The sequence below is a fragment of the Conger conger genome, chromosome 1, assembly GCF_963514075.1.
Source record: "Conger conger chromosome 1, fConCon1.1, whole genome shotgun sequence".
In the NCBI taxonomy this organism is placed as follows: domain Eukaryota; kingdom Metazoa; phylum Chordata; class Actinopteri; order Anguilliformes; family Congridae; genus Conger; species Conger conger.
In genome coordinates, this window is record NC_083760.1 from 32,846,114 (window position 1) to 32,867,137 (window position 21,024).

General features: G+C 39.7%; 1 protein-coding gene across 1 annotated transcript; it reads left to right on the forward strand.

The window, feature by feature from the left end:
• Window positions 1-5,311: 5,311 nt before the first annotated feature.
• htr1b (5-hydroxytryptamine (serotonin) receptor 1B) lies at window positions 5,312-8,337 on the forward strand. Its single transcript, XM_061256114.1, has one exon. The coding sequence runs from the start codon at window positions 5,413-5,415 to the stop codon at window positions 6,556-6,558; it is 1,146 nt and encodes a 381-aa protein (XP_061112098.1). The 5' UTR covers window positions 5,312-5,412; the 3' UTR covers window positions 6,559-8,337.
• Window positions 8,338-21,024: the final 12,687 nt, after the last annotated feature.

Below are 21,024 nucleotides of genomic sequence, written 5' to 3' on the forward strand. Positions count from 1 at the left end.
TTTTTTGAGTGTAGACATTATCCCTGTGAATATGATTCTGTCTTTTGTAAATACAACTAAACCTTCCGGGTGTGGTGGTTGAAAGGAGCTCTCCGATTCGAACTGTGGCCAGCAGTCCCACAGCGCAATGCTTGAATGAAGCCCTTATTTCTGTGGTGACACAGGGCAGCAATTATGTTCTGCCCTGTGGGGCTTCTTGCAACAGCCAGCACCAATACAATCCTGATACAATCCTGAACCATGGGGTACATCACTGCACTAAAAAGTGTCCTGGCTGGATATGCCATGTAAAAAGCCCTGCCTAATACTCTTTTGTTTGAACCAGGCAAAAGCTGAGTAGGTGTTTACCTCTTAAATACAGCAGTCAGTCTGCAAGCGATAGAAACATAAAAGAAACAATACGAATTTGATGACAGACTAACATGTATCGAACAGACAAACATGTACATTGTATACTATAGATTCAACTATAGATTCGTAATGGTAGTGTAATGTTCGGGGCCAGAAACCCAAATGCAGACCACAGAATCCCAAAAACGTTGCTTTATTTCAGTCCAAAATCAAAAGCCAGGTAATCAGAAAACACAGTGCCAAATCGAGTTGCAGGAGAGTCGTCCTAAAACAGTCCAAAGGTCAAAAATCCAAGAGAGCAGAAAATCAAAGGGATTAGGCATAAGAAGTGTCGAAAACAAAGCGGAGATCAAAAACCAAAAATCACGGCAAACAAAACAGAAGGGGCAAGGCAAACTCGTAACCAGGCAAAGGGTGTTGCGGGAATCTCAAGTATTACAGGCTTACTAACAATCGGCACTGAAATATTGATCAACGTTCTGACAACTGTGAACACTCAGACTGGGGGTTTAAATACATAAGGATAAGACAAACTAGGCGGGGCATGGGAGTGAGGATGATCTAACAAATAGACATCAGGTGAGACACATGAAAGGGCAATCATACAATAACAAGGGATGCATGAAAACACAGAACTGGATTTACGTAGACACACATGTAAAGCAAAGAGCTCCGGATTAGGGAGTAGACAATTGCACACACTTAAGGAACGTAGTGATAGTGGAGAGCAGGTGCGAACACTTCACTGAATTAAGGCAGGCAATTTAGAGATAGAACAGGGAGCTACAGAGCAGTGCAGAAATAGGGATAATGGTAATCTATTAGTTTACGTGATTAAACAATAATTACGCAAAACTAGTGATTGTTAGTTAGACTGACAAATTACAAATTACAAATTACATCTATGTTAGTCAATATTACTAGATTAGTGCTATCTACAAACATGAATGGAGAGAAAGCAGGAAGTAAGAAAAGCGAGACTGAGAAGGAAAACCGGAAAATTCAGAAAACACCCGAATAGTGATTCATGCAGACAAGGAAGTCGTTTTGGCTCAGAACTACATAAAGACACAGACCTCACAGGGGAAGACGAGTGCAATGACTAATGAAGGTAAACAGAAAACCAGACATGTCTGGGACACGCAAGGTTGGTGGTTCTAATCCCGGTGTAGCCACAATAAGATCTGCACAGCCATTGGGCCCTTGAGCAAGGCCCTTAACCCTGCATTGTTCCAGGGGAGGATTGTCTCCTTAGTCTAAAACTCAACTGTACGTCGCTCTGGATAAGAGCATCTGCCAAATGCCAATAATGTAATAATGTAATGTAATGTAGGTGGCTCGCCCTACTAGGATACTATAGTCGGCATCCACCCTACACAGCATTTATGTGCATAAATAAACTTAATGGCTTGTGATCAATATTATTAATATAGTCTTATCAATAAGTACAAATCTTTACATAAAATCGAATTTATAAGTGTAAAATTGTGCAACTGCAAACTAATTCTGGCACTGTTACTTTTTTCTCACACTTTCTTTCTCCTAGTAAAAAACACATCTGTGTAGATGATTTGAGCTCTTTACTAAGAGCACAGTAGATGGTCTACTCTGGGTCTTCAGCCAGTGGTGTTTGAGAGTGATCTAAGAATAGTAGTCTCGCACTTCACAAACATGTTAATTACAGAGCTATGTTAGCGCAACAGGGTAAGATGCGATGGACTTGCAGTGGCAGTTCGCTGCAGTTACACAGAAATGCCAAAAGCCAAGTTTGGCCGGCTCACGTAGAGCAGCATAATTGGCTCGCTGCTCCAGAGGGATGGACTTGGCAGGGTTAGCGGATCACCGAGCATGAGACAAGATGGCTTGAAGAAGGAGTGTTGTTCTCAGATCGCCAGATCCCTTCATTCCGCCGAGGGACGGGGTGTGGGTGGTGTCCCAACCAGCTAACACTAATTGGATTAGATAGTGTACAACTGGCTACCAAATTGGGAGAAAAACTGAAAAATGTATACATTGACATTGACATGTCAATACATGAATCCATGCCCCCCCCCCAGCAAATTAATCCATCCATTATCTGAACCCGCTTATCCTGAACAGGGTCGCAGGGGGGCTGGAGCCTATCCCAGCATACATTGGGCGAAAGGCAGGAATACACCCTGGACGGGTCGCCAGTCCATCACAGGGCACACACACCATTCACTCATACACTCATACACTCATACACTCATACCTACGGGCAATTTAGACTCTCCAATCAGCCTAACATGCATGTCTTTGGACTGTGGGAGGAAACCGGAGTACCCGGAGGAAACCCACGCAGAGAACATGCAAACTCCGCACAGAGAGGCCCCGGCCGACGGGGATTCGAACCCAGGACCTCCTTGCTGTGAGGCGGCAGTGCTACCCACTGCACCATCCGTGCCGCCGCCAGCAAATTAATCAGTTACATTAATCGACTAGTCGACAAAAATAAACAACAGATTAATCGATAACAAAATAATCGTTAGTTGCAGCCCTAGAATATATATAAATTTTGTAGCCATTAAACACATTGAACACCGGTCCTGTTCTTTTCCCCGACTATGGGGTGCAGGTGTTGGTTTTCCTCTAACGTACTATGCCACAGACATTTTGTATCGGGGCGGGATCTAGGGGCAAGGAAGACAGAGAAACGGCCGCTTCTGCCAGAAAGTCTGTTAAATAGTAATTTTACTCCTGGGGAATGTGGTTTATGATTATTGGCTATCCCAGACACTTTGATTTATGTGAATTGGAGCAATACTTTCAGAGAAAACGACAAATAACTTCCCTGTATTCAGAAGACCGTGTTTGCGCACAATGTTAACAAACACCTATTCACGATTATCCAAGGATATCAGTGATTCTGAAAGGTTCAAGCATGGACAAATGGTCAAAAATCCCTCCAAATGTGTTCTCTAACCTTATCACAAATTATAGGAAAAGACTCACGGCAATCGTCTTTGCCAGGGGCGTTTGCACAAAGTATTAAACCAGGGGTGCCAATAATTGTGAATATTTTTGGGGGAAATATATTTCTTATTTGTAAGACTTGATTGTGTTTTTTATTTGTAAGAAAACATTTCAGACATTAAAGCACACTACTTCAGACATGTAAAGTAGAATCGCTCACACTATTCTTGCTCTATAAATTCTAGTTCAAAACGTAAGGTTGTACATTAAGTCAGAGCTGTCCACCATATCGCTCAGGCTAGCCAGGTTAGGTTATGTGTTATTTGTATGCTAACGTTACCTTTTTTTAACATTTTTTTTGAATGAGGAAGAAATGTGATCTAAGTGACTTTGACCGTGGAATGTTTGTTTGAGTATCTCAGAAACTTTTCACGCACAAAAGTCTCTAGAGTTTGCAGAGAATAGTGCGAAAGACAAAAAACATACAGTAAGCAGCAGTTCTGTGGGCGCAAACGCGTCGTTAATGAGAGAGGTCAGAGGAGAAGGTGATCAAAGACTGGCCAAAGCTGATAGGAAGGTGACAGTAACACAAATAACCACACTACAGCGGTAGGCAGAAGAGCATATCTGAAATACACAATGCGTCAAACGTCTAAGTGGTCAGGCTAAGAAGCAGCAGAAGACTTAATCAGTCTAAAAAAATAGGTCTAATAGATACAGAATAATGTGCTCACTGAGTATAGTTGAAACCCACCGGAGGGAAAAGATTTTAAAAATCTTATTCAATAGTTAATCTGCCCTGTTAATCCAGCCTATTAAAAGATATTGTCAGAGTAACAGAGCAAAGAAAAAGTCTTCCCATAGGCCAATGGTTTCCATACACAGTCCTGGGGTACCCCTGTGCATGCTGTTTTTGTTCCAACCGAAATTGCCATCAAATATTAACAAATATTAATATTAATCTTTCTTAATTGGTTGCTTTTAATTTTTAAATGGATTATTTACCTTGAACCACATTGTGCGAGAAATAGTTTTGCAATGGCACAAAGAATAAAATTACCATGTTCATATTGTGCTTATTCCATCTCGCAAACAATTGCATAAGAAAAGGTTACAAATAAAAGACTGTGGTTAACTATTAGGCTCATAATTAGGTAGTTGAACACATTTAATTCCATTTGTAATTTTTTTATGATTGTATCAATTGTGATTGGAACAAAAACCAGCACACTGGGGTACTCCAGGACTGAGTTTGGGAACCACTGCCATAGCCTAAGGCTTGCTCCTTCATTTGAAAAAATAGTTTTAAGCAGTTACTTTTGAAATATAGCATGGGCTTAGCCCTTTGATGTCAAAGGAGAAAAGGTTTCAGGCCACCCATATATTATATTTTCTCACCTTTACGTGCAACCATGCTTTGATATACGAACATAGTGATTATCTCTGTAGCAATACCATTAAGAGTCAAGGGCACTATGACCCGGCGGAGGATAAACACTCAGTCCAGCGAGGAGAGAACTGCTGCAATCATTCCCGTCAGTGTGTGCTTTATAAAGCATCACGCCCGTGCAACTTTTAAAGTATTGCGGTCGCCGGCAAGCCCCACATCTCCAAGAGCAGAATAACCGCATTTAAAAAGTAAGATACAAGGACGAAGCCTGTCTGAGGACCAACGCGGATTCCTTTTCAGGAACTGAAACTTCAATTAGGCTGTGTGCTTTTTCATAAAGCTGAACTGAAAGTAATTTGAGCTGAGATGGATTTTTTGACATCAAAAGTCATGGTGAATATCGTATTATCTGACTTCACTGAAAGGGACTGAATGGAGACTTAAACTATGAAATGGAGAAAAAAGAGCCACCTAACAAAGTAACAAAATGTTCAAATGCGGGCTTTTTACATACTCATGTTATTTTATTTCACCCGATAAACTATGACGTATCTCCGAAACCCAATGGCGATGAAATTACATCGAGAAAGAACAGTGCGGACCGAGTCGTCTTATATGGAAGAAACGTCCGCTTCAGTGCACTCTCTCTGTGTAGAAGTATTCTTAAACGGCTCGATCGATGACAGAAATGCAGATGCTACTTTACGTTTTAAACTTCGACTAGTTAACCAGGAGGAATGGAGCACTCCAGTCAGTTCAGACCAACACCTGGTATTTATGGAGAATTCTTGAATACCTCTACCAACGACAGTGATGCGTTTGACTCTTCTAAAGCCGAGGGGAAATCGACGAACCTTGTTTTCCAGACAAGCTTAGCCGTAATACTCTCTATCATAACTCTCGCAACTACATTGTCCAATGCTTTTGTCATAGCTACTATTTCTCAGTCAAGGAAACTGCATACTCCCGCGAACTTCTTAATAGCTTCGTTAGCTGTAACAGATCTTTTAGTGTCTATTCTGGTTATGCCAATATGCGTTTTGTACACAGTGAGTCACACCTGGTCTTTAGGTCAAATTATCTGCGACGTCTGGCTGTCTTCTGACATAACGTGTTGCACAGCTTCGATTCTGCATTTGTGCGTTATTGCTTTGGATCGCTACTGGGCTATAACAGATCCGGTTGAGTATTCCAAAAAGCGCACGCCGGCGCGCGCAGCTGGAATGGTAGCTACAGCGTGGGTCATCGCCATATGTATATCGCTGCCTCCGTTGTTCTGGCGGCAGGTGAAAGCGGATGAGGTGACCAGCTGTAGTGTAAACACTGATCACATCTTCTACACGATCTATTCGACTTTCGGGGCATTCTACATCCCGACACTGCTTCTCATCGCATTATACGGCAGGATCTACGTTGAAGCGAGGAAAAGGATTTTAAAACAGTCGCCGAAAAAAACTGGGAAAAGACTAACTTCGGCTCACCTGATCACAGACTCGCCAGGATCCACCACGCCTCTGAACTACAGAACACAAGAAACATCCTACAGCGAAATCAGCTCGCCGGTGAGCGCAAACCAGGTGAAAATAACAGTATCCGATGCACTTTTGGAGAAAAAGAGAATCTCGGCTGCAAGAGAGCGAAAAGCGACTAAAACTTTGGGGATAATACTGGGAGCTTATATCGTGTGCTGGCTGCCCTTCTTCATTTACACCTTGTTGGTGCCTATTTGTACATCTTGTATTTTCCACCCGGAATTGTTTGACTTCTTCACTTGGCTTGGTTATCTTAACTCTTTAATCAATCCGATTATTTATACCATGTCCAACGAGGATTTTAAGAAGGCTTTTCACAAACTCTTGCGCTTTAATTGCTGCAGGTCTTAACACTGTCGTGAACTAAACGCGTAATCACCTCACTAAGATACATTTGCCGGTATATTTGTGTCACGCTATGTAACTCATGACTATACACATGAGTTCCCAGTTGTTCAGATCAGATCTCGCTATATCTTACCCTTCAAGCGTCAAAGGGATTGTAAATGCTGCATCTTTTCTTCCAGTGTTAAAAGATGGCTGTTTGAAAGATGTGCGCCTTGGTTCATGCATACTTGTAGCTACTGTATTATATACTGTTTTATATCCTGTGTTGCGACCATATGTCCAACTGATTCCATGTCTAATCTCCTGGCAGACACGGGCAAAACAAGTTAGCTGATCGAAGTAGAAATCGGCCTATTAGTAAAATGCGTCCGGAATTAAGTGGACTAATTTTTAAGAATGCTATAGCTAAACAAAGTACAGTAGAAGTGTTGCGTTTAGACTTTTAAAAACTCTGGCGGCAGATCTGGTAACCACGGGTGACTTTGGCAAAAGAACATCTTTTTTTTTTTTTTTTTTCCAGAAGCTAAATAAATCTTTTAGAGGGAAATATTGGTTCGATGTGCCTCGCCCGCACTATCCACCGCACACATTTCACTTCAATCGTTGTGATAATTTGCTCGTCTCTTTATGGCACAAATTTAAGCACAGACGGGATTTAAAATAAGCATAGGCTATCATTCGTTTGTATTTAGCGCTTTTCACGATTAATGCTATACAGGCCTACTTTCGAGACTAAATGTGAATATATGAATATATTAAATAAAAAAATTGCTGAATAAGGAATGCTTCAAATAAGGAATCACTTCTGAATCTACGGCGAATCTATTCCGCAATCGTTCGGACGTTTAAGCAATCGACTATTACGTTATAATGGTAATCCTGGGAGATATCCGATTATCACATTTGACAAAGATAATGTCTTGTATATAACTGGACGCAGAGCACATTCTGAAATTATTGGTATTTCTGTTTTTGGTTATGTCTTACCAATGAGCAACCTCTGTGGATTTTGAAAGCTAGGGGGTTTTGTTTATCATTTTGTTTATAGTTTTCTTCTGTAAAGTTTACAACAATAAAAAAGTGGGAAAATATAGGCTACCATTGTCTGTCCCATGTAAGCTATGCTACGAATGTATGTTTGTGCATATACATACATAGGTTATAGGCTATGAGTTTTGTATTCATATGGTGTTATCTTATTTATTTATTTACTATTTATTGTCAACGAAAAAAGACACACTGCAACATAGTGTTGTACAACATATTGCTGTAGCTATTGGGGCTATTGTTTCTTGGGCGACGGGTGATAAGTTAGATAAGAATAGGCTACGTTTAGAAAAGGTGGCAAAATGCCGACCGCGGAAAAAAATACTAACCTAATTTAAATGTACATTTTGATGTCGGCACTAAGATGCCATCGTTTTCCACGTTTGCACAGCTGAACTGGTGTATGAACATCTGCATTTGATAAATGCAATATTGATTTGACAAACTGTGTTTACAAGTCAAAGAGGGTTTTCAAAGGCTGTTTGAAAAATACTTATGTTTGCGACTTTTCATTTGGGATCACCTCTTCAAGCAAAAAAAAAAAAGTTTTAGGAAACGTAAAGTGCGAATGTGACCGTTAAAACAGACCCAAAGTGTGCCTAAATCTGTCGTAGCTATTTATCCAATGTACAACCGAATGGCTGAATCTCAGATGATTATGGTGTCAGAATCGGTACATTGAAAATCGTGTGTAATGCAAAGGCCAACTGTTCAATAAATGCTTTTCTGCATAAATGGGCGTGAATTGCCTTCGCTTTATCGGATGAGTGAAGTTTCAGTCTTGAATTACATATCGTCGCTGACATAATGAAAATAGTATACTGGATTAGGTTGAAAATGCACAATCATTTTCTTTGGGACTGAGCACGGATAATAAAGCGGTTGCATACAAGAATGAACGTGCACGTACACATGTAGGCCTATGCTACATAAGCGGAGATAAAATGTGTGTTCAACTTGTGTTCAACACCTTTAGGTATTACAGTTGGTCAGTTTATGGAGGTGGATATTCACCGAATCAATTAAGTATAATAGGTCAATACTGCTCAGGCTAAAGGAAATACATCGGCAATGGCTTTTGTTTTCACTTATTCCTGTTACACACTGTAAAAAATCTGAAGCTACATGAACTTAAAAAATGAAGCCAACATTCTGCCTTGAGTTTTTGAATTAAAGAAGCACTGTCACACTTTTTTAACTTCAGCTTATTTGAAGTAAATGCTTAAATTATATGTGTAGGCATTTTAAAATCACCGTCAGTGTAGCCATTTCCTAGATATGGGGCTCTGACGTCACTGGACATGTTTGGCTTGACTCTTCAGCCTGTGTTTCCCAGAAGGAAACAGGCACTCAAATTCCACCCTTGGGTAACACAGGCTAGAGATGCTGGACGTGTTTGTTTTGATAAGTTTTGCCCCATATTTATGAAATGGCTACACTGAAGGTGGTTTTAAAAATGCCTACACGCATAATTTAAGAATTTAATCCAAATAACCTGAATTCAAAAAAGCGTGACAGTGCTCTTTTAACTGAACTGTTAAACAAACTCAAAAGTTACACAAACTCAAAACAGCAGACTTCAAGTCCTCCAACTGGGAAAGAATGTTTTGAATCCTGGGTAATCAAACTGGTTGATATAGCTAAGTTAAGGATTTTGGAGCTGGGTCATACATTGCCATGTTCCATTTCACTGTGAGCTTCCTGGTCAGGAAAGCTCAAGACATCTCAGCCAATGCCTTGGGGTTCCAGTCACCTTATTGGATAGTTTCCAAAATCACAGTTAAAAAGTAGGCCTATTTTTCTTCCAAATAAGAAGTGGATGAGATATCTCATGGATTTGCGATCAGTAAGACAACACTACAAAAAAACAACTTCTTATTGTTTTGAAGAATAGCCTTTGTATTGTTTAGAATAAATTTATCGAGCTTCAAGTGTATGCATGATCAATTTACAAGCAGTAAGACTACCTCAGTTTGTGTGTCAAAGATAATCTGAGCATGCGTGACTTGCTCTTGAACAACAATATGTTTATGCTTATTGTACTGATGTATCATTTCTATTAACCGTAGAATGCCCAACACATTGAATACCCCTACAATGCATGACATGGGTCCAAATGGACCTGTATTCATTTCCTATGGAATTTGATGCGTAGCTGAGGGTCTCTTTATTACCACTTTTTTATTTGATATTCAAGGTATTCATTAATTATCTTGTTTTTGATCAATCAATTCATCATATTTATTTTACCTTTCTTAGGTTTTGAAGGAAAACAATTTTTTTATTATTACCCCCCATTTGACAACATGAATCATGAAGGGCCCATATTCATTTCCAATGTTATTTGATGTCTGGCTGAGTGGCTCTTTGCTATATCTTGGAGATACATTATTTTCATTATGTAAAATCTTGAATAATGAATATCTTGTTTTGATCATTAAAAGTACTCTTCCCCATTTGTAACTAGATGTGAGTGTCCATGCCCATGCTTGAGCGTATGTTTCTGTGTGTGTCTTCAACATCAGGAGGTTACCACCAAATTGACCTCAGAGGATATCATCGAGCTACAGTATGCAGATGATTGTGCTCTGGCAGCCCACACACCAGACATCCGACAAAACACCTTCTCATCAGCTGTCACTGCACATAGCAGAATGTGACTGACCATCAACACCCAAAAAAACAGTGATAATCAGATGAGTCAGATGAGTGCCAGCCGTCTCCAACCACCCAACAGCCTTCACTGTAGAAGGCCAACATCCAGCCACCATTCCTACCTTCAAGTATTTGGAAGTGTAACATCTCACAACTGCATAATGGAAGATGAGATCAAAAACTGCTTCAGCATCCTTTGGTTGTCTAAGGAGAAGGGTTTCCTGAACAGCAACCTCAACCGCCACACCAAAATACTTGTTTACCGCGCAGTCTGCATCTCAACCTTACTGTATGGATATGAGGTATAGACCATATACAGCCACCATCTCAGAAGCCTGTAGGCCCTCCATATAAGATGCCTTCAGAATATCTTTGGCATCACTTGGAAGGACAGTGCCACACACAGAGGTGCTGGAACAGGCATGTAGTTGCAGTGGGGAATTCATCCTGAACCAGCATTAACTCAGGTGGCTTGGGCATGTTATTTGTATAGTGTAGTGGTTACGGTACATGACCGGGACCCGCAAAGTCGGTGGTTCGATCCCCGGTGTAGCCACAATAAGATCTGCACAGCCGTTGGGCCCTTGAGCAAGGCCCTTAACCCTGCATTGCTCCAGGGGAGGATTGTTTCCTGCTTAGTCTACTGAACTGTACTTCGCTCTGGATAACAGCATCTGCCAAATTCCATTAACATAATGTAATGTAATGGCCAGAAGAAGTGGTTCATGGCCAAATGACACCTCACTGAAGAGATGTCTGATCAAACCCTCTTCATTGGAAGAACTTGCTTCCTGCTGCACCCTCTGGCACTCTCTCTCCAGTGCAGTGTATGGAGAACCAGCGTACACAACATTGCTTAACAAAGCAAGCAAAGAGGCAATGCCCATACAGCGACCCCTGCATAAATAATGTTGAATTAATTCAAATACTGATTTGTGGTGATAAAAAACATTATATAATACATTCCTGGTGAATGATTAAATTAATTTATTTCAGCAATTTAGCAAAGTACCACACAGCCATACATCAAATAACATCAGAAATGAATACAGATCCTTTATGACTTGAGGACTGGAGTTGTGCACCCCTGGTTTAGACGTAGGCATAGCAAAATATTGTTCATCTTTTTTGCCATGAAATCTCAAGAACTGTTCTGGCCGAAGCGCAACAGTCTCAGTGTGCATAGCGAAAATGCTACAGTTTCGTTACGCAGGCGAAAAAATACTGTGTTTTATAGTCTACAAGCCTAACAAACTATACATTGTTGGAAACATAATAAGCTAAAATGCTTTTTTAGTCGTCACTTCAGTTACATCCCCGTAGTCGGTTCTATGATGAGCTGAAGTTATATAGAATTTTCTTACACATCGATGGGGGTAACGCATTTTCTCTGCAACTACATTACCGATACTGGTCAGAGACGCTTATATGTGCTCATTGTGTTCCAGAGAGCATACGAAATGTAGATAATAACATTCTTATGTACAAGTACTTTTGTAGAAGTATTCAACGGCAGAATCGACAACAATGATAATTCCTACACAGACATTCTAATAAACAATGGACATTCTATCTATGTTTCACACAGTTAGCACGTTTTTAGAATGATAAACTACTATGCACTTGGTTTGCTGGACCTGAAAAGGACACTGACATTACCTTATTTCTTGTCATATATGAATTTCCAAAATGCAAAGAAGGTGAGGTCCGCCATGCTTGTTTTACCAAAACACGGAACTGTTGTTGCTAAAGCAATGGCAAAATATGTTGTACATATATAACCATGAGTTTTAACGCTTTCAAATGGTGTTAGCACAGTGTTGGCAAATTGCACTGTGAAAAAAGGAACTAATGCAAAAAAACCTCACTGGGCCAGAGAGATTTTCAAGTTTAATGAATACCTTCATTAAGGGTCCCTTAGTTATGCATCAAATTGAATGAATATGAATATGGGTCAATTTGGACCCATGTCATGCATTCTAGGGGTAATCATACAAAAATACTTTTTATTCTTAAATTATTAAAGTAAAAACTAAAAAAAATTGATAATAGTATTTGACCATGAAAAAACTAATAAGCTGAGGATGTCCTAGCAACCTGAATGATAAAGAAACTTGGCCGGGTCCATTTGGACCCATGTTGTGCATTCTAGGGTTAACTTGACGTTTCACATTTGTCCAATAATACCTTAAAATTGTAACAAACACATTAACAGTAAGATTATCTTAAATCTCATTGAGTTGTGCATCCCAATTTTGGACAACAATTTTTCTGTAGTAGCTAGACAGTGAAATGTCCAGGGTTAATTCAATTATTACAGAGCACATATGTATGAGCCCAACTGGGACCATATCTGCTCTGTTGTGTTGATTTAACACTGAACATTTTACTGCGTAGGGGAGAGCAGGGTATGCTGTCACACTGTTAATTTCTGTAAAACAACAACACAAATGTAATTTTTGTGTTACTTGGTATTCTGAGGTCAAGTTCCTGTTTACATATGGTCAAAATCACACGAATCTGAGATGAAGATAGTTTCTGCTATTCTACTGTCATTCGTTATAGATATTATTGATGGGAAATGGCATGGAAAGGGGATGTTCTGCAGTTGTTCATTATGGGAGTTGTTGACAGTCGCAGTGGTTCACCACTGACAAAAGAGGCAACATACCCGGCTGGTCCTTTGATTAAGTTATATTTTGTTTTTAATTTTAATTGGAAAATCTATATTCAGAATGACTTGGTTGTGTTCTTATTTGTTGAAAAATCCAATTTGACAAATTATCCCACATAGTGTGACAAATTGAACTTAACCTCTGGGACAAGTTGTCACATGTGCACACTATCTACTTAACTGTCTATAACTCTGAAATAAGATATCAAGATGTAATGATTACAAAATATGTTCCTAAGACTTCATTCTTCTTCATTTGTTTATTGTGCCTAAGAAGTATAAGCAAGAGTGAAATGTGTAACGATCTGCACCTTTCCAGAAACAAAATGCAGTCAGGTTGGCCGTTCCGTAAATCATTTTTTAAAATATGCTACGTCAGAATGCATTTGGTCATTAAGGCCATATTTTCCCTCTTATATACTGGACACACACAATGTGTTATACAGTTGTGTGGCATTCAAGTTTATAAAAAGGTAGCTTTGGTCTTAAATTAAATAAAATAGAAATATTGTAAATGTGTTAGTCGGACAAAGGAGAATATAAATATAAGTGCATTCTGTGGTGCATAAATATTTTACTTGCCTCTCTCCGCTCATTAGGGGAAGTCACCACAGGAAGCATAGTGTAACACTGATTTCAAAATATTTAGGCCTATTTATTTTTGTATCATGCCCATTTTGTGTGATGAACCACAGTAGACCTACCCCAATTTTTTTCTGCCAAAACAGCAACTCAAAATCCATTAACCTGGAATATAGCTTTAAAAAATAATCAAGACAGTGTTTGAGTTGTTTCTACTCGATTAAGAACACAACCAGGCAAATACCACATATGTAAGCAGCGTGTCATTATGCATAGGGCTTCTACATTACATTACGTTATATGTCATTTGGCTGACGCTTTTTATCCAAAGCGACTTACAGTTCATTAGACTAAGCAGGAGACTGTCCTCCCCTGGAGCAATGCAGGGCTAAGGGCCTTGCTCAAGGGCCCATGGCTGTGCGGATCTTATTTTTTGGGTTAGATCCTAACCCACCTGGCTACACGCTTATAGGAATGTGGTGCACATGTGTGTTCAAGTTCTCTTTTGGGTGAAGTATTTTTCTAGAAACCCAGTGGGGGCCATAGATATGCTATTCCCAGAAGCCCAGAGCCTTTTCTAGAGTGGGAACTGCCAATCGTAGGTTTACAGTGGGTGTTCAACTGCGATTCTAACACTAGCAGCAGTCTGGAGACATGTCTCCATCACAGATGTAGCAGGTACAGTAAGTCATTTATTTATGTTTAATTTACATCGCAAGAGCTTAAATATAAGACAGGTAATACAAACCATGAAAGAAAATATATTAACATGTAGCCACGAACGCAGCTGATGCAGTTGTTTGTGACTGGTGAATGGTGACAAGCTGGCTAGTCTCCAAATGATGCGCAAACTCTATGGTATCTTATCATCTTACCTTTTTTTCAAACATTTAAAAAAATATTTTTAAACTGAATTTGACATTGAGACATACAAACCATGAAAGCCAAGACATTAGTAGACATAAGTGGTCACTAGTGGTCATGATTGTCTGACTGCATGGTGAATGATAACCGGTGACAAGCTGGCTGGCCTCCAAACCACACACAACGCTGTTGTTACTTTCACTTTCATCTTGTGTTTAAAAGTTTAAAAACTATATTTGGCATTAGGACATGCAGATTATGAAAGCGGAGATATAGTGATGTGCACAGGAATATTTTGAGTACAGAAAAGAGATACAAGAGAAAATTAATTCTACAGAGTAATTCATTGCTGGTTCTGCATGGGGGAATGGTAAAAAATCCCTACCAATGTGTTCTCTAACCTTATCAGAAATTATAGGAAAATACTCATGGCTGTCATCTTTGTCTGGGGAGGTTGCACAAAGTATTGAGCCAGGGGTGCCAATAATTGAAAACCAGTTTTTTTGAGGAAAAAAAGTATTTGAAAAACGTAAGACTTCGGTTTATTCCATTGGATCATTAATAAAGCATAATAATTGACACATTTTGGAATATAAAGTGTGAATAACGGTATTATTTTTTCTTTTACAGTATTTTTTATGCATATTTTCAAGGGTGCCAATAATTCTGCACATTACATGTGCATGCCAGATTTTAAAAAATATTTTTTTTTTTGTTATAATGTTTATTTTATTAGTTAGGGGACTGTTGCAAGTAAGCATTTCATTTCACGTTATCTCTGTATTGTGCACATTTTACTTGAAATGATTAGCCATTGTATTAAAGAGTGAGGCTAAGAATTTAACATTAACTGGCTAAAATGCATCAATATATCTGGAACATGTATATCTAGCCAATATATCTGGCCAGTCAGCTAACGTTAAATTCTTAGCCTCACTCTTTAATACAATGGCTAATCATGCCACTTAATTTAGCTTACATTATTTAATGTTTTTGTCAATTAAAAATTAAACATTGTTATTTTGCTTAATAGAAACACATTACAATTATACGTCATGTCCAGTTACCATTGGCAGAAGAACTCTGCCTTGGTGGTTCCTGTTGGCTGGTTTGTTCAGGCAAGGTATACCAGCCTAGGCAGAGGCATTCTTTATTCAATGATGGACTTCTTGTTATGTACCGCTCTGAGAACCCAAACGCAGACCACAGGATAATCCAAAAATCGTGTTTAATAGTCCAAAATTGTAGCCAAGAGATTCAATACAAAGACAAAAACGAAAGGCAAAAGAATAATCGAAAAAACTGGCGAGGGTGTAAAAAATCCAGAAAATCAAAAGGCTAAAGTACAAGAGGACAAAGGCAAGAATCAAAACCAGAAAACAAAGCAGAATGTCGAAAACCAGAAAATCAGAAAGACAAACAAAACAAAAGGGCAAGGCAGGCTCGGAAATCAAAAGGCAAAGGGGTGTCTATCTTGAATCTCAAGAGTTAGGCTTACAAGGTATTCGGCACTAAAACTGATCAATGTTCTGACAAAGAACAATGCAGAGACTGAGGTTTAGATACTTGAGGGAAGGTGACAATCTAGGCGGGGCTGGGAAAAAGGTGGGCTAAACAAATAGACAACAGGTGGGGAAACATAATTGGGTAATAACATAATAACGGGAGGGAGACGAAAACGCGGACTGGATGCATATAACAAAACATGTAAAACATATGGCTCCGGATTAGGGAGTAGACATTTGCATAGTTTGAAGACGTAGTGATAGTTAGAGACAGGTGCGAACACTTCGCTGAAACTAAACGAGTAATCAGGGATAGCATAGGGAGGCGGAGTTACAGAACAGTGCAGAAATACTAAGAGGTTGCGTTAGTGAGTTAGTTACGTGAATATTTCTAAACTACCCAATAAAAGTGATTTTTAGTTAGTTAGTTAGACAGACAGTAAGTGTATTAATCGGATTAGTACTGTACAAAACCTAGATTAGTAGTAGTGAGTAAGAATCGTGCTTTACAACATTTAACTACCAAGAAAAAGCAGAAAGTAAGAAAGAGTTTTAGAAGAAATGTTGAAAACCAGAAAACTACCATAACCACCCGAATAGTGGGACATGCAGACAGGGGAGTGACTAGACTGGCAAACATTTAGACGCAGACATAACAGGGGATGACAAATGAGAACTGTAATGGAAAACACTAACCAATTTCAAAAATGAATAAATAACAAGAATAAACATAAATACACACAGGACAAATACAGGAACATTACACTTCTGTTCCACCACAGACCACTGCTAACCAAAAGAATCCAATCCCAGATCATTTGTTGTGTCCTTGAATGGTTTGAGAGAAGTTACCAGTAGTCAAATTTTGTCATATTGATTGTTTGCCAGCAAAAGTGCTGTAATTTTGTCCTGCTGTTGCGGAACTGATTTCAGCATGCCATAGATCGAGTTCCACCTGGTCTCAACAGACTGTTTCAAGAACAGATTTAGGTTACCAATTTCTTAACATAATAGCTTTATGATGTTTTTCTGTAATCTTTTGTCCAAGTGTCCGTAGTGATCGTGCAACCATACATTGCCATTACTGGCAGGATCTCGTCCTGTATGATGATTCAAAACCTTCCAATCAACATCCCTCGATATTGTGCAGGGGTGAGGTAACACATCACTGACATTGAATCTACTGTCTACAGTCTACTTTTCTTCTGTGTACCCAGATGCTGGCGCAATGAAGCCCTTGCTAATGAAGTCTGAGACATATCTGATTACAACATGAAGAGTTATGGGCAGCAAAATTCACTGCCAAAACGCCAAGAGGACGCAGTGCGATTGTAGATGGTAATTGGAGTACCAGACTGAGCTTTCTCCTTCCTACAAGCACCTTACAGACTGTTAAGTTGACAGGACATTCTCTGTGATGGATCAGATCTGTGCATATCATTGCCTCCAGAGCGCTTATTCACCAGTCAACATTAATAAAACCACTTTCACAGGGCAAATGTCAGGGGAATTGAATGCCACAGCATGCTGTTGTGCGAGCTTTGGCTAATCTGCAAAATAGGGAAAAGTTCATGTTCTCCATCTTTTCTGATGTGCTTTCTGACAAATAACATTCTTTTGATCTTCTTTCTCGCAGAATGGATAAGGATTATGTAAATGTTTTCCTTAATAACAAGCACCACAAAAAAATAAAAAAGGTACAACATAAATTAAGTAGACTGGCTTTGGTGTGAAATTGGATTCTTTCTTCTTGATAAGATATGTTGTGCTATTGCCACTACTTCAGAATTGCCAGGCAACCTTATCATGAGATTATTCAGACAAAGTCACATGCTGGACAGCATGGAAAAAAAATAGAATAAGAGGAATGTAAACACTTCAGATCACAGGCAGCCCTTACTTAACATTATTTATATATGAATCATCTATTTATTGTTTCCTGTGTCTGCTACCATGTGAAGTCTTAGTGTGAGAACGTACAGTGGGGAATTATTGGAACCCCTGCCTGGCAATGAACAAGAAAATATGTTTAAAAAATCAGACTACAATTATTGAGATAAACTCAGAATGCCAACATAGAAAAACTACTACTGTACTGTACTTCAATGGAACCAATCAAAATCATACATTCATTTTATAAAAATCAATACAATTAAATTAGGAAAAAGTGACTCAGATGGAAGAATTGTAGTTAGTGCTGAGCTCAAAGCCCAAAATGGCATTGGCTCAGGTGGTAAGAGCAGTCGTCTGGCACCTAACCCCTAAATGCTCCTGACGAGTTGGTTGGTGCCTTGCATGGCAGCCAATCGCTGTTGGTGTGTGTATGAGGGGGTGGATAAGAAGAAGAATTGTACCGCGCTTTGTGTAAAGGTCCTATATAAATGCCAACCATTTGACCATTTTATTTTTGTACCATTTTTTTATACAAATAGTTTTCTCTGAATTCAGTTTAGGAATGTTCATGGACATCCTAACATACTTAATGTTCTCAAAATTACAATGCAGGGACTACAAAATGACTGCTTGTACAATACCCAAGAAGCTTTTGCCTGTACTGTACAGCAACAAACAGCAACTATCTATACAGTATCTGTCCCTGGGTGTCCAAAAAAAAACCTGCATCAAATATGAGACATGTTTAATGAAATAGAGTAGGCTTGTTGACCGCTTTTCTCTCCTTTGCTTTCAATGTTTAAAAGTGGCAAATATAATATACCATTAATATGTAAAGCCCCTTTAAGCATTGTGTAATCTGCCGCACAGTGATATATATGTTTTTTTAGGCTTTGGTGTATTTTTGAGCAATTAAAATGAAGGTGCCACTGACTGGCTTGATGAATCAGGATAACTGTCATGATTAGGCTAATGAGCTCTGAGCTGGAGACAGCATCCTGGATGTGCTTCGCAGCAGGAGAGAGGCCGGGAGATGATGGGTGCTGAACATGCCAGGTGAACTGTGCACAGCAACCAGGTGTTAAAAATTTTGGTGAGAAAATGAAAGAAAAAAAAAGATCATTCTTTTATTCATTAGTATTCTCTGGAGGTAAGACAGCCAAGTGAAATGGTACCTCCTAATTTGTCTACAGATCTACCGATTTGAAGCTGAAATGCCAAACTGGGACAAATTATATTTACTTCAGCTAGTTTTCTTCCTGTGATTATGTTGCAAAACATTTTGATGTATGATGTTTTGATATCTCACATATACCTCATTTGTTAACATTAGTGTAAATCTGAAGTGGACCGCATTTGGTGCATTGCCAAGCTAAATAATTGGCTATTGATGTTGATAGGTGCCCTTCATAGGTGTCCCCTGGATAATTGAACAAGGTGATATGCAATGTTGGCCATGTGCCATTTTAAGTGGACCCACTAGCACTGTTAAAAAAGGTTTGCCTGTCTATCATCCAAAACAAATAAATACAGTTGGCACTGTCATACCACTCGTAATTTCATCTTTTCATATCTCCTGGCATCGAGCTGAAGGTAGGAAACTGTAGGCTTGGTATCTACTTGGATAGGAGACATACTGTTAAGACTTGTATAAATGTTTATGTACAATGCCGTGGAAGTATTTCCTCTATTATTGCATATTCTTCACTGAATGGTATCAGATCTTTGGACAAAATATATTATTAAACAGAACCTGAGTACACACGAAACACATTTTGTCCTGCCAGATCTGAGTATGGCCAGCGCGTAAGGGAGTGGAAATAATTGGGCCGCCACTCCGAGGGTGGGGGGAGAGACTCAACAGGGAGGATCGTCGTCCCTGATCACCTCAGAATCGCGCTCCGGGGCTAGAGACGACACGGCATGAAAGTGTGTTGTTCTCATTCCAGCTGCTGAGGGGCAGGGTTGTGAAAGTGTTTCCTCCATAGCACATGGGAATTCCAAATAAAATTTCACAGTTACGCGCAAACATAAACCACAAAAAAAACATTTGAATCGAGCGCTATTACTTATACTGCCGGAAATTGCCGACTGCGTCCGCGCAAGCAGAAGTTTCCCCCAAAACACACCAGTATTCTGCGGCAAAGTGTCCATGGCTTGGCACTATTTCACAGCTGGCGTTGCTCAAGCTTAGCACATGGGTGGCTAAAACACTGATCAAAACAGCGTCGGCTTTTAGTCCTTTGGACCTTTTTGGTTTTTGCGTTAGGTCGAATGACATACCCAAACAACCCACCTGGCTGCGCTCTTGTTACACTTTCTCCTTTCTTGACTGCTCCTCATAAAGTTGTTTCATGATTTCCTTGTCTCCCTATGATCTTACTACTCAGTAATGCCACCTTTTCCAGCTTAGCTTGTCCAATGTTATTTAAAGAGGAAAACCAAGTGGTTAGACGTAAGGTCAGTGCTGATTCAACTAAGCAAGTATAAAATGTTTTGATTGATTGTCATCAACATATAAAGAAGCTGCTTGTTAATTGCTAATTGATTAGTCAGCATGCTTTTTAATGAAAGAAAATTAATGATTGAGATCAGTGATCAGTTTAAAGGTGTTATGCCGGGGGGAACAGAGGAACCAAAAGCAGACTGGGGTGAAGAAAGAATGGCGGATTTAATCGCAACAGCTGGGGCAGACAGAGCGGAGTCAAAAAAAACAAGCCAAGGTCAAAATCCAGGGGGTCAGTCCAGGGAAGCAGGCAGGTGTCAAAACCAGAAAACCAGATCAACAAAGGCAAGGACTCAGGAACAAGGGCAAGGAAACAAGGAAACAAGGAAACAAGGAGGCAAGGAGGCAAGGAGGCAAGGAGGCAAGGAGGCAAGGAAACAAGGAGGCAAGAACTGGGGGAAGGAATCAAGGGCTCAGGACAAGAAAACAGGACAAGACGAACAAGCAGCGTGCAACTGAAAAGGACAGGTATACATACACAGGGGAATGAGACAAACTAGGCAGGGCATGGGAGTGAGGGCGGTCTAACAAATAAACATCAGGTGAGACACATGAAAGGGTAATAGGACAATAACGAGGGGGAAACGAAAACGCGGACTGGATTCACAAAGACACACGTAATACAAACGGCTCCGGACTAGAGAGTAGACAATTGCAGAGATGCAGAGATACAGAGAGACAGGTGCGAATACTTCGCTGAAACTAAGCAAGTAATCAGTGATAGAATAGGGAGGCGGAGTTAC